This window comes from Mus caroli, chromosome 10 (genome assembly GCF_900094665.2).
Source record: "Mus caroli chromosome 10, CAROLI_EIJ_v1.1, whole genome shotgun sequence".
In the NCBI taxonomy this organism is placed as follows: Eukaryota; Metazoa; Chordata; class Mammalia; order Rodentia; family Muridae; genus Mus; species Mus caroli.
This window is the reverse complement of record NC_034579.1, coordinates 84,870,357-84,883,616: the sequence shown is the minus strand read 5'-3', so window position 1 is coordinate 84,883,616 and position 13,260 is coordinate 84,870,357. Positions and strand designations below refer to the sequence as shown.

Here is a 13,260-nt window from a genome sequence, read left to right as displayed (position 1 = left end):
CCCTTCCTTTATAACTGAGTGTCTGAAAATAGTAAAATTGAGCTTTGATCAGAATGTTGTCTTAGCTTCATTCCCTTCTCTCGCCGCCTAGCCCCTCTTCTCTTCCAGGTTTCCAAAATGCCTTTCCAGGCTAGAACCCAGGCTGTGATCTGCTGGCCGGATACAACAGTTTATCTTTTCGTCTTTCTCTCTCTGCCCCATTCTTCTACCACATAACCACCTCAAGGATCGTGTCTTCGTCAATGTTCTGTTGCTGTGAAGAGACACCATGGGAACCCTAAGAAAACATTTAGTTAGGGCTGGAGCAGGAGCTGAGAGTTCTACATCAATATCCAAAGCCAAGAGAGAGATGGCCACTGGGCCTGGCTTAAGGTTCTAAAACTCCAAAGCTCCTACCACACTTTCCTCCAGCAAGACCACGCCTACTCCCTCTCAAGTACTTGTACTCCCTAGTGAGCAAGCATTCAAATATTGCCTATTGGGGCCATTCCTATTCAAAACACCACAGGTTCCCCTCCCCCTTTTTAGTCACAGTCTCTCTGTGTTCCTGGAACGCATGCTGTAGGCCAGGCTGGCCTCAAACTCACAAAGATCATACAGTCTCTACCTCCTGAGTGCTGTGATTAAAGGCATTCACCACCAAAGCCCAGCCTAGGTCTCCATCCACTAATACCATTGCCTTGTGGGGTCAAATTACAACATGCAAAATTTGCAGGCACAGATACTTCCTTAAGGGAGATCTTACTATATAGCCCAACATTTCTGCTATAAAGTTTTTTCTTCGTAATGGTAATTTCATGATTTTCTTTTTTTTCTTTTTTTTGGGGGGTGGGGGGAGAGTGTTTCTGAGACAGGGTTTCTCTGTATAGCCCTGGCTGTCCTGGAACTCACTTTGTAGACCAGGCTGGCCTCGAACTCAGAAATCTGCCTCCCTCTGCCTCCCAAAAAATATAATTAAAAAAAAATATATTTATTCTGTTGGTTCTGTTATAATAGATAACTAGGCTAATACACATCTGGTGCTTCCCATATTGACCTGTATTCCTTTACTAGTTTGGCTATTCAACGAAGAAGAGGGGGAAAAAAAAAAACGTCCAAACATATTATCAGATGCTATCTCTGGATTGGCATCAATTCCTTAGAGATCCACAAAGCCATGAAGGTAACCAGCCTCAAGGAATACTTTGGAAGTCTGGAATCAGTAGTCTGTGGTTGAAGTCTGTCTCACCCCACTAACCTTGTGGTATTTCTCCAGTTCTAAAATGCACATTTGGAATGTATGAACTCAGCATTGGCACAGTCTCCACACTGAGACGCTGGTCTGTGGGACATGGGATATTATCATATGAAAGAGCCAGAGGAAGTTCTAGAAATATTACTGAAATATTAAGCCAAAACAGTGCCACATTCCTGCAGATATCAGGAGATTAATGCCATGGTCAAGGACTTTTTATTTATTTTTGAGATAAAATTTCTTTGTGTTGCCCTGGTTTTCCTGGAGCTCACTCTGTAGAACATACTGGCCTTGAACTCAGAGATCTGTCTGTCTCTGTCTCCTGAGTGCTAGGATTAAAGATGTGCACCTGGGGCTGGAGAGATGGCTTAGTGGTTAAGAGCACTGACTGCTCTACTGAAAGTCCTGAGTTCAAATCCCAGCAACCTTGTGGTGGCTCACAACCATCCATAATGAGATCTGATGCCCTCTCTTGGTGTGTTTGAAGACAGCTACAGTGTACTTACATAAAAATAGTAAATAAATCTTTAAAAAAAAAAAAAGATGTGCACCTGGATAAGAACTTTTTCAAAAGGGTTATTTATTTGTAATTTTTTTTTGTAGATAGTGCTTTTTATGCATGATGTAAGTACACTTTGTGCATGTTTGATGATTACAAAGTCCAGAAGAGAGCACCAGATCCCAGGAACTGAAGGTACTGATGGTTCTAAGACCCCATGTGGGTACGAGGAACTGAACTTGGGCCCCCTGTAAGAGCAGCTAGTGATTTTAACTACTAAGTCATCTAATCTAAACACTTCAGGACTTCAAAGATGCAGGGATAGCCAAGCCTGGCAGCACATGGCTTAAATCCCAGCATTCTAGAGGCCGGGGCAGGTGACTCTCTGCTGAGGCCAGCCTGGTCTATATAATGAGTTTCAGGACACCCAAGCCTACATAGTAAGACCTTATCTCAAAATACAAAGCAAAAGAACAACAAAACACTGAAGATTCGGGGCTGATGACTCTTACCATGTCCTGTTCAGCTGGACTGTGTTCTGTGGATTACTATAAAGTTAATAGTGTATTCTTTGGTTTCCTGGTTTGCAGATATTACAATGGTGAATGCTTTTTCCTTCTTCCTGCTAGGAAGGACCTTTAAAAACCCTGTACTTTCACCCTGTAGAGCTAGCTAGCTACGTCATCTTATCACCATCTCTCCTCAGAGCTAATCACTCTCCAGCTGTGTATTATTGTCCTCAATGACCTTGACTACTTCCTCCTTATGGTGACATATTCGTGTGTGATGTGCATGCGTGTGTGTGTGTGTGTGTGTGTGTGTGTGTGTGTGTGCAGAAGTCAGAGGACAACTTTGTAGACTTGGTTTTTTTTCCTTTCATCTTTCTATGCATTGTGGGAATTGAACTTGAGCCTTCCGGCTTGCACAGTAAGCACCTTTACCTGCTGAGCTATCAAACCAGACCTGTGACTTCTCATCGCCTCTTTGGTAAAGCTGCAACTATATTTCCCAGATTTCCTTTCCCTATGTGGTTCTGATCTGAGGTTAAATATAAGGAAACCCTGTATAACACTTGGGAAGCAGGAGTGAAACAGCAGCCTTTACCACATGAAGGTCACCTTGTTGACGGAACAGATCAACACATAACTCTCTCAGCTAGCCCTGGATCTTATCCACCAGCTTTGGGGCCAGATGCGTATGTAGCGACAAGGTGAAGGGCAGCGGTTTTATCTAACTGTGACAGTGTTATCTGGTGTTGGGAGTGGGGGGAGAGGTAGGAGTAGATTAGGAAGTAGTTACTATACAGTAGTGATCATGTTATAAATCTTCAAAACTTGCTTGTCTACGGGAGATCAAATTTTGTGGATGAGGCAGGCAAGTGAGGGCTTAAGACAAAGAGGTGTTCAGGTACTTAGTTATCTGTCATTGCTTTGCTTCCTATATTCTCTTTTGATAAACACTTCCTGAGACTTTTGCCACTCTGGAAGGAAAGAGTGTCACAGGGCTGGAGAGGACTGGACAAGGTTGCTAGGAGACAGCAGGAACTCTGTGACCTTTCTTTGGCCAGTGGAAATTGTCTATTTGTTAACTCCATCTCGCTGGAAAGTCAGCTCTCAACATACACTACATCTCACCTGTGTGTCAGGACTTCAGTCAGGTTGCTGTCACATCTGTGGAGAGCCGGACACCACACATCTGTTTAATGGTAGAACTTGTTTGGCCAGTAATCCATCACTCATGAAGAAATAAGTTCTTTCAATGTCCCTTTGAGACCTTTTTAATAAGTACATGAAAATTTCATCTGTGTTTTCTTTCTTTTTTGTTTTTGTTTTTGTTTTGTTTTTTGTTTTGTTTTGGTTTGTTTTGGTTTGGTTTTTTGAGACAGGGTTTCTCTGTATAGTCCTGGCTGCCCTGAAACTCACTTTGTAGACCAGGCTGGCCTCGAACTCAGAAATCTGCCTGCCTCTGCCTCCCAAGTGCTGGGATTAAAGGCGTGCGCTACCACTGTCCAGCTCATCTGTGTTTTCTATATGTATCTTCCTCAGACTTGAAATTTTTGTATGTGTGGTTGGGCCTTACTTATAAGGACCAACTTTTCCTTAATATATACCCACCTATAATATTTAGGTGTTAGCATGTTATATGGAGAAGTTTAGGAGGTTGTTAAAATGACTCAGCAAGTGAAGGTATTTGTCACCAAGCAGTACATACGGAAGTTTTATCCCCAGGGTCCATATGGTAGAGGGAGAAATTCAACTGGAAGCTGTTTCTTAACCTCTAGATGTGCGCACGTGTGTGTGTGTGTGTGTGTGTGCGCACGCACAAACACAATAATAATAAATAATACTCGAGAAATGAGAGTTTTAATATTTTGCCTAGATAGTATTTTAAAAACATATTTTAGAAATTTATTTTGTTTGTGTGTGGTAGGTGTATGTGAACCATGGCATACACATAGAGATCAGACGATGACTTTTGGGACTCTATGGGTCTGGGGAATGCAGTTTGGCTTCGTAGACTTGGTGCAGGCACCTTTCTCTGAGTTATCTCGATGCTCACATCCTTTTCCTATTTTGGTGCTGGGAATTGAACTCACTGCCCCTTGTATCACCAGGCTATGTCTCCAGCCCTGAGATGGTTTGAATGAGAAATGCCCCTGTAGTTAGTTCCTGGTACTAGGTCCCTTGGTAGAGCCCTTTGGGGAGGTTTGTGGCATTGCCGGAAGCATTATGTACCTGGGGGCCTACTGACATGTCTGTTGTGTGCTGTCATGCCTCCCCACCATGATGAACTCTTATCCCTTTGGAGGTGTAAGCCAAAATGATGTTTTATCATAGCAGCAGAAATATGACTAATTTAAACCTCTTCAGTTTTTTATGAAAATGTTTTATAAATTTCATCTTTAAAGGTTTTTTAAAAAGTGGTGGTGGTGGTGTGTGTGTGTATGTGTGTGTGTGTGTGTGTGTGTGTGTGTGTGTGTGTGCATGAGTGCAGGTGCCTATAGAGGCCAGAAGATGGTGTCAGATCCCCTGGAGCTAGAATCACACAGGCTGTCCTGTGCTGTGCAAGGTGGGTACTAGGAATCAAGTACCAGACCTCTGAAAGATGTTTTGTAAACCTTTTTTTTTTTTTACATCTTCTTGATGTTTCATAAACTCTAAAAGTATTTCTTCTATCCAGGACCAATTACATAATTTGAAGGACCCAGGGCAAAAATGAATGAAAATGTCTTTTGTCTGTAAATGTTAAGAATTTTTAAAGGACACTGCAGAGCATTGACTGCAGAGGTAGACCTAGTATAACTACAAAGTCAATACAGGAGCCAGCTCTAGTGGTGTCTTGGGTTAGATAAAAAGGCTTAATAAGCCGGGCGTGGTGGCGCACGTCTTTAATCCCAGCACTTGGGAGGCAAAGGCAGGCGGATTTCTGAGTTCGAGGCCAGCCTGGTCTACAGAGTGAGTTCCAGGACAGCCAGAGCTACACAGAGAAACCCTGTCTTGAAAAACCAAAAAGATGAGGTAAACGTCCCAGGAAAATGTTAAACGCAAGAATTACAACAGGTTTGATTCCTTCTAAACTCTCCGTCGTGGAACTTGGCCCCCGCTTGTTGACATCAGAGTGATGATGACCTTGTAAATGTCTGAAGCACACACAGTCCTGTCTTACGCGCACACAGTCCATCGGTTACTTTCATGTCAGCGCATGCCTGTGCCTCCAGGAACGAAGCCTTGACTGACTGTTCTCAGGGGCCATGGACATTACTGTGAGGCAGAAGCAGTTTTATGTATTGTATGAGTTCTTCCTGTATATCCTTCCCACCAGAACTTGGTGGAAAATTTAGACATGCCTATGTTAAAAGTCAGTGTGATGGAATTTTTTTTCTGAAAAGTCCGATGATGGCAGGAATTCCGATCAAAGATCTTGTAGTGATATCCTAGCTTCAATACCTGAGTAAGTATCACTTAAGCACTCGTGTCTTAAAAGACGTGTAAAAATTCCTGGCGCCAAGGAGAAAACACCGGAAGGTGAAGGGACAGAGTGAGTAGGTCACCTGCCCGTCCAAGGCCAAGACTACACTTTAAAAAAAAAGGGGGGGGGGGAAGGGCGCTCTGGATCTGCGCCTGCGCAGTAGGAATCCTCCTGCGCACTAGCAGGGCCGGAAGGGCTGGGGTTGGACGGGGGCGGGGATAGGGTTGCTAGGAGGACGCGATGACGTCCAGGCTCTGCGTTCCTCTCCGCAAATGAGCGGCGCGTGGCGCAGTGACGCTCTGCGTGCGTCACGGTGACGCCGCGCGAAGGGCACGGATCTTCGGGCCGGGAGGACATTCGGCCTCTGTGAGCCGCAACCTTGCCCAGCGAGCGGTTGGGTGTTCGCCATCTTAGGCAAGTGAGCGCGGCCGGGCCTCGCCGCGGTGCGGAGCCTTGAGTCCCTTGTGGCCGCCGCCTTGGCCGTGGGCCCGGCCGGGCTTGGCGTCCCTGGGGAAGGAGCTGTGACCTCCTCAAGGGCGCAGAGCCGGGCATGTCTCGCGGGGCTCCGGTGACATTGCCCGGCGCCGGGTCTCTCTCACCTCCGCCCTCTGTCTCCCCCGCAGGAGGATGTTCTCGTCCGTAGCGCATCTGGCGCGGGCGAACCCCTTCAACGCGCCACACCTGCAGCTGGTGCACGATGGCCTGTCGGGTCCCCGCAGTTCCCCGGCTCCGCCCCGGCGTTCCCGCCACCTGGCCGCCGCCGCCGTGGAAGGTGAGGTCGCACCCTGCCCTGTGCGAGCGCTGGTTCCATGCTGCCCCCCTGCTCTGCCTCCGGAGTCCTGGGCAGGAGCTGGAGGTCGGGGAAGGACGCGAGTCCTGGACCCGAGGACCGGTCTCTAGCTGACCCTGGGATGGCAGCTCTGACACCCTAGGCCTCTGTCGGATCCTTGGCCCTCCCTCAAGGGCGTGGAAGGGCCCAGGCCCAGCGCCACTCAGTGACCTCCGTGTCCCCTAAGGGAGTAGAGGCAGAGAGGTGGTAACCAACTTCTTTATCTTCCCCCGTGAGCCCGCTTGGTCAGCCAAGTACACTGGGTGAAGTCTCTTTTTAACCGCTAGCCAGATACAGTTGCAACTCCATAACGTTTATTTGACTTGCCTTTTTAAAAAATACCTGGAAAACTCCTTTGATCTCCTTTCCTACGTTTTATTTTTTTCATTTGATTGTATATGAGGTCATGGGGTTGGGGATCTCTTCCTTTTGGTGCTACTGGTTGGTAAAGGAGGTGATTTGCAGATTATATGAGGTGTGCATTCCTTTGAGTTTATGTTTTTGGGATTTGAGCTGGGTGACTCAATAACTGTATGTTTTAAATCCCAGTGGAACATAAGTACAAGAGAAACCCGAAAGCTGAATTATAGGCCTCAAGAGAAACGTCACCTACATTGTGTCTGTAAAACAGAAATACCCACCCACACCGCAATCATCCATGTGCTTCATGCGTCTTAAACGTGATTGGAAAACTCCTTTTCACTATCTTCAATCGTTTTCCTCTGATTTCAAAAGCTAAAGCAAATCTTTGTATGTTTTTGACTGCAGGGAACTAGGTGTGGCTTACTTAGTTCATAAGTGAGTAGTTGGTTAATAACTGGAGTAAACGTTAAAGTTAGCAAGCTTTGCACATGTTAAGTGCTCTTTCTGATTTTGGGCTGTCCTTGGAGGGTGCTCTTAGTAACTGCCTTTAGTTGAAGTTACCAATGCAGGAAGTTTTAGAAAATAGTATCTCACAGATACACATCCTAATAATTTTAGTGATCTGATTTGACAGTGACTTTCATGTCATTTACATTATATGAGAACTCATCTTTCTACCTAGTTGTGGCTGGTAGCTAAAGCTGCATACTAGTGATAGTACTAAAGGAAATAGCGTTTTTTTTCTTCCCCTCAACTTCATTAGTCTTTGAAGAAATAATTGATCTTTCTTCTTCAATCAAACAGAGCAGTATAGCTGTGAATATGGATCTGGCAGATTCTTTCTCCTCTGTGGCCTCGGAGGAATTATTAGCTGTGGCACAACACATACAGCATTGGTTCCTCTAGATCTCATTAAATGCAGAATGCAGGTTTGTGTTGCATGCTGGACTAAAACGTTCTGTTGAAACATGAGTTGTAAGATATAGACTGCTACTAACAAGCTGTGTGGAAGCCTAATTGCCCAGGAGGTAAGTTGATGCGCACTAATACGAGTCCATACTAAAATGCATGATGTGTCTTGTCTTATTACAGAGTACAGTTGTGAATTTGGCTCCATGAAGTATTATGCACTGTGTGGCTTTGGTGGGGTCTTAAGTTGTGGGCTGACACACACTGCTGTTGTTCCCCTGGACTTAGTAAAGTGCCGCATGCAGGTTTGTATTGTTGGCATGAGTGGTTATTTATATTTTATTATTTGCTATGATAACATTTTTATTATATAAGTAATATATGTTATGTGGGTGGGTAGGTGTGGAAATAAATAGACCACTTTTGGAAGTTAATTCTTTACTTAAACCATAGGGAACCCAGCATAGCACTCAGGTTGGCAGGTCTGACAGGCAAGTGCCTGATACTGACCCGATGTGTCTTGTGTATGTGATTTACCTTACTAATAAAAAGTTGTTTTAAACTAAAGTACAATTATATTACTTCTTTTCCCTTTGCCCCCAACAACCCCTCCCATACCTCCACCTCCCACCCTCTCAAATTGATGGTCTCATTTCTTATTATTGTTACATAGGAATTATGCTGGAATCAAGGTCTTAATGTGTGCTAGGAGTGCCCTCTACCACTGAGCTACATTTCTAGCTTTGTTTACTTTTCAAAAGATTTCTACTTCATGTTTAAGGGTGCTTTGCCTGCATGCATGTTTGTGCACCACATGCCTAGTGTCTCCCTAGATGATTGTGAACCACTGTGTGGGCGCTGGGAATCGAACCCAGAACCTCTGGAAGAGCAGCTACTACCTTTTTTTTTTTTTTTTAAGATTTNTTTATTATATGTGAGTACACTGTAGCTGTCTTCAGACACTCCAGAAGAGGGCGCCAGATCTCGTTACGGATGGTTGTGAGCCACCATGTGGTTGCTGGGATTTGAACTCTTACCCACTGAGCCATCTCACCAGCCCCAGCTACTACTTTTAACTGCTGAGCTCTTACTATAAGTGGATCTTAACTGCTGGTGTTCAGTTCTGGCCAGAGGTCTTTTTCAAAGCCTACTAATTCAACACCCCAAGTAGTCACTTTATAGGTATTTTTTGTATCAAAGTGGTCAGTCAGTCTTGTGTTATCTCATGTGAAGTAACTTCCTCTCCCTAAATATTGAGGCAAAGAACATGTTTATTTCTCAGAAAAGTTCTTACTGTCTTTATAGGGAAAGTGAGCACTGCCTCTTCTATGTTTTTATAATTTGAATATCATAATTATTGAAAAAAAAGTAATGAAACATTAAAAATTTATTTGTCCCAAACAGGATTAGAAGTCTCCTTACCTAAGAGAAAGGAAGGTGAAATATTAGGAGGGAGAGAGGAAGGTGATGTGTACCAGCCCTTCTAGTACCGGCAGAGAGTGAGATAAGCTCCCTTTAACAGTGTTGTTAAACAAATAGATACCAAGTGTAAGTCCTGAAACATGCGTGTCTTTTGGAGTAAATTTAATTTCTGAAGTAAAAGCGATTCTGTACCTCAGAAGAGATGCTGTACTCTTACAATTGTGTTTAGTTGGGTTATCTGATGTTCACAGTGGTTCGTAGTGCAGTATCATCTACTTAAAGGACTCCGGGATCAGGAATACATACTTATATCTTAAGAGCAATTTTCTTTTTTGTTTTTGGAATTACATAGTTTTGACTGTTCAAGAATTAATATAATTTAAAGGAAGTTAGACCTTGATATAGAAACAGTCCTAAATAGAGCCTGGGAGTGATGGCTCATGCCTGCAGTCTAGCATCTGGGAGGCAGAGGCAGGAAGATCACTATGAGTTTGAGACTAGCCTGGACTCCTCCCAGTTTGGCTGGGAAGATTGTTCAGTCAATAGAGTGTTTGTTATGTAAGCCTGAAGAACTTAGGTGAGACCCTCAAGCACCTGTGTAAAAAGTTGGGCATGTTCATGTACCTGTATAATCCTAGCACTGCCAAGGTGGATAGAAGAGGGTCCCCGGAGGTCGCTGGCCAAGCTAGTCTGGTAGAGACAGGAACAGTAGTAGAAGAGATTCCAAAGTAAAGGGTGGTTCCCAACATTGACCTCTGGCCTCCACATACATGCACACAGAAGCATATACACATGAATATACCACTAAAAGTTTTAAAAACAGGTGTTTAGCTTATATTAAGCTGAGAACTTGCATATACCTTTTTTTGTAGTTAAATTTTAAAACAAAAAAGCACAGTAGTAGAATAAAATGTTTGTAAAAGGTGTTAGATATTCTTAAATCTTAATTTATAAAACTCATTATAAATAACTTCGTAAATAAAACACACAAATTAACATAACTATTTCTTTTATATTGACATTTTCCCATTTTAAAGGTGGACCCTCAGAAGTACAAAGGCATATTTAATGGATTCTCCATTACACTGAAAGAAGATGGTGTTCGTGGTTTGGCTAAAGGATGGGCCCCAACTTTGATTGGCTATTCCATGCAAGGGCTCTGCAAATTTGGCTTTTATGAAGTCTTCAAAGCCTTATATAGCAACATACTTGGTGAGGTATGTGATTTTACTTTGACATTAAGTGTCCCAAGTGTTTGAGAAAGATGCTATGCTTTTTGTTGGGCTTATTTTGTTTTATGGCTGAAGAAATGGCCCTAGAAAGAGTACAGCATGTCTCAATTCATAAGGTATATTTAGCAATAGCAGAGACAGGATGAAAAGCAAAGTGTATTTCATAAGATTCTAGCTTCTCAATGTACTATGTTATTTCTAAGTAAGTATGAGTGGTGTGTGTGTTAGTGTAAGAGAAGAGTCTGGGGTTTCTCTTATGTAGTATAGGATTACTGTATGTGTCCCATGTATATTCAGAGTACATACCTTGTATTAGTTATGAGGTTGAGAGACAATATAAACTCATTCTGATACAGTGTTATTCATGGACTGTGTAATAAGAGTAGTTCAGACAAGTCAGGCAAGGTATAATGTGCATCTGTTTCCTAGCATTTAGGTCTAGTGTGATTTTTGAAGCCAGATTGTCCCATATAACAAGGCTAAACTAGGATAGACTGATGAAGTTAGATCTTAAACCAGAAAGGGGGAGAGGAGTAATTTTGGAGCCTCTGAAGTCACATTGTCATGGAAAGTTAGATTGAGATGGCCAGCGTGGCAGCAGTTTATATCTGTTCTGTATATTGACTTTTAGGAGAACACCTACCTGTGGCGCACATCACTATATTTAGCTTCTTCTGCCAGTGCTGAATTCTTCGCTGACATTGCCCTGGCTCCTATGGAAGCTGCTAAAGTTCGAATTCAAACCCAGCCTGGTTATGCCAACACCTTGAGGGAAGCTGTTCCCAAAATGTATAAAGAGGAAGGCTTAAATGCGTAAGTGCGTATTCTCCTAAAACTAGTCACTGGGGAGAACCTAAAATCAAGTCCTTCTGTCTGTCTGTCTGTCTGAAGATGATACTTGTCTAAGTACCTATTGACTCAGGAGGATGGGACATTTCTGATATACACAGTTTGCATGTTTCAGATGCCAACATGCTTCCTTAGATCCACCTTTGTGGATGAATCTTGGACTGAGTTCTACCTGTAAACTTCTTGTTTCTTGTAGTTCCAGTCCAAGAAACGTCCAGCAACTTTGTTGGTTGTATAGTCGAAGGTGCTTGAGTCATTGGCATGTGAGACTAATATACCTGCATGTTAGTCTTCAGGTTCTGATGGAAGTGACATGCGTGATGCTGTCATGTGTTACTGTCAGGACTCGACTGGTGTGCGGACACTTCTGTGGATGGTGAAAGAAAATCTCTGCTAAATCAATTAGGCACCTATTTAAGTTAGTGTGCTAATTTCCTAGGTTCTACAAGGGTGTTGCTCCTCTGTGGATGAGACAGATCCCGTACACCATGATGAAGTTCGCCTGCTTTGAACGTACTGTTGAAGCTTTGTACAAATTTGTGGTTCCTAAGCCCCGAAGTGAATGTACAAAGGCAGAGCAGCTGGTTGTGACATTTGTGGCAGGTTACATAGGTATGACCCGTCTGTCCATGTATATATCTACCTTCAGGGTCTCACTTTATAACCCTGGCTGTCTTAGAACTTACTATGTAGGCCAGGATCCACTTGCCTCTGTCTCCCAAGTTAAGGGAATTGTGTATCACTACACCCTGGCTGGTATGAAGTATTTAGAACACACCTGTTCATGAAACTATATGCGAATTCTGTCACTTCCATTGTTGGCCCCTTTGTGAAGGAAAGTTTCCAAAGATTAGGGAGCATTTTTATCTGCCTGTTTTTATGTTCTGCCAGATTTTAATACTCTTAATTATTTCCAAAAAAAACTTTTTCTATAGTTACCATTATTATTATTCATGTTATGGTCATGCTTGAAAATGGATCTGTAACTCCATTTCCAGGAGATACGGCTCCCTTTTCTGATCTTTGGGCATACAAGGCATGCATGTGGTGCACATACATGCATGCAGGGAAGACACTCATGCATATAAAGTGAGTGAATCTAAATGTACATGTTTTAGATAATAATCTAAGGCCAGTGTGGTGGCACATGCTCATAATCCTAGCACTTGGGAGGCTGAGGAAGGAGTTTTACTTGGAGGTATCCTGATTTTTTTTCCCCTTCCCTTTCCCCCCAGCCGGAGTCTTCTGTGCGATTGTCTCCCACCCTGCTGACTCAGTGGTCTCTGTGCTGAATAAAGAGAAAGGCAGCACTGCATCTCAGGTCCTGCAGAGGCTGGGCTTCAGAGGTGAGTTAGGCTCTCCTGAGACGTACCACCTCACTGTGCGTGTGGGTAGGTAGTTGGCGCTTGTGCACTCATGTTTCCTCTCTGAACCAGGTGTGTGGAAGGGGCTCTTCGCCCGAATCATCATGATCGGCACTCTGACTGCACTACAGTGGTTCATCTACGACTCTGTGAAGGTCTACTTCAGGCTCCCTCGCCCTCCTCCACCTGAGATGCCAGAGTCTCTGAAGAAGAAGCTTGGGTTAACTGAGTAGATACATCAAAGTAACATGGACTGAATCTGCTTGTTGATCAGTGTTGAAAGTGCAAAGGAACTTTTATATATTTGACAGTGTAGGAAATGTCTGTTCCTGATATAATTACTGTAGTACCCTTGCTTAAAGCAAGAGTTTCAAACTTAATGCTAAATAAACCCATCTATTCCTGATGCCTATGAGTTTGTTATTTTAAAAACTAGTATTGCAAAAAGATTTAGTCCTAAAATAAAAAGAAGAATTAAGGAATTCCCCCCAGAGCCGGGCGTGGTGGCGCACGCCTTTAATCCCAGCACTCGGGAGGCAGAGGCAGGCGGATTTCTGAGTTCGAGGCCAGCCTGGTCTACAAAGTGAGTT

General features: G+C 43.5%; 1 protein-coding gene and 1 non-coding gene across 3 annotated transcripts; both read left to right on the top strand.

Moving 5' to 3' along the window:
* Positions 1 to 6,012: 6,012 nt before the first annotated feature.
* On the top strand, positions 6,013 to 13,076 carry Slc25a3 (solute carrier family 25 member 3). 2 transcript variants are annotated; one of them, XM_021174323.2, is made up of 8 exons: positions 6,013 to 6,116; positions 6,326 to 6,474; positions 7,987 to 8,108; positions 10,263 to 10,442; positions 11,089 to 11,270; positions 11,746 to 11,918; positions 12,542 to 12,652; positions 12,743 to 13,076. In XM_021174323.2, the coding sequence occupies exons 2-8, from the start codon at positions 6,330 to 6,332 to the stop codon at positions 12,901 to 12,903; spliced, it is 1,074 nt and encodes a 357-aa protein (XP_021029982.1). In that variant the 5' UTR covers positions 6,013 to 6,116; positions 6,326 to 6,329; the 3' UTR covers positions 12,904 to 13,076. The 2 variants fall into 2 exon arrangements, with proteins under 2 accessions (XP_021029982.1, XP_029338630.1); XM_029482770.1 differs by lacking the exon at positions 7,987 to 8,108 and adding an exon at positions 7,699 to 7,823 and having other exon boundaries at positions 6,014 to 6,116.
* Positions 11,427 to 11,672, top strand: LOC115032256. Its single transcript, XR_003837902.1, has one exon. It is a non-coding gene; the product is annotated as a small nucleolar RNA SNORA53 (small nucleolar RNA).
* Positions 13,077 to 13,260: the final 184 nt, after the last annotated feature.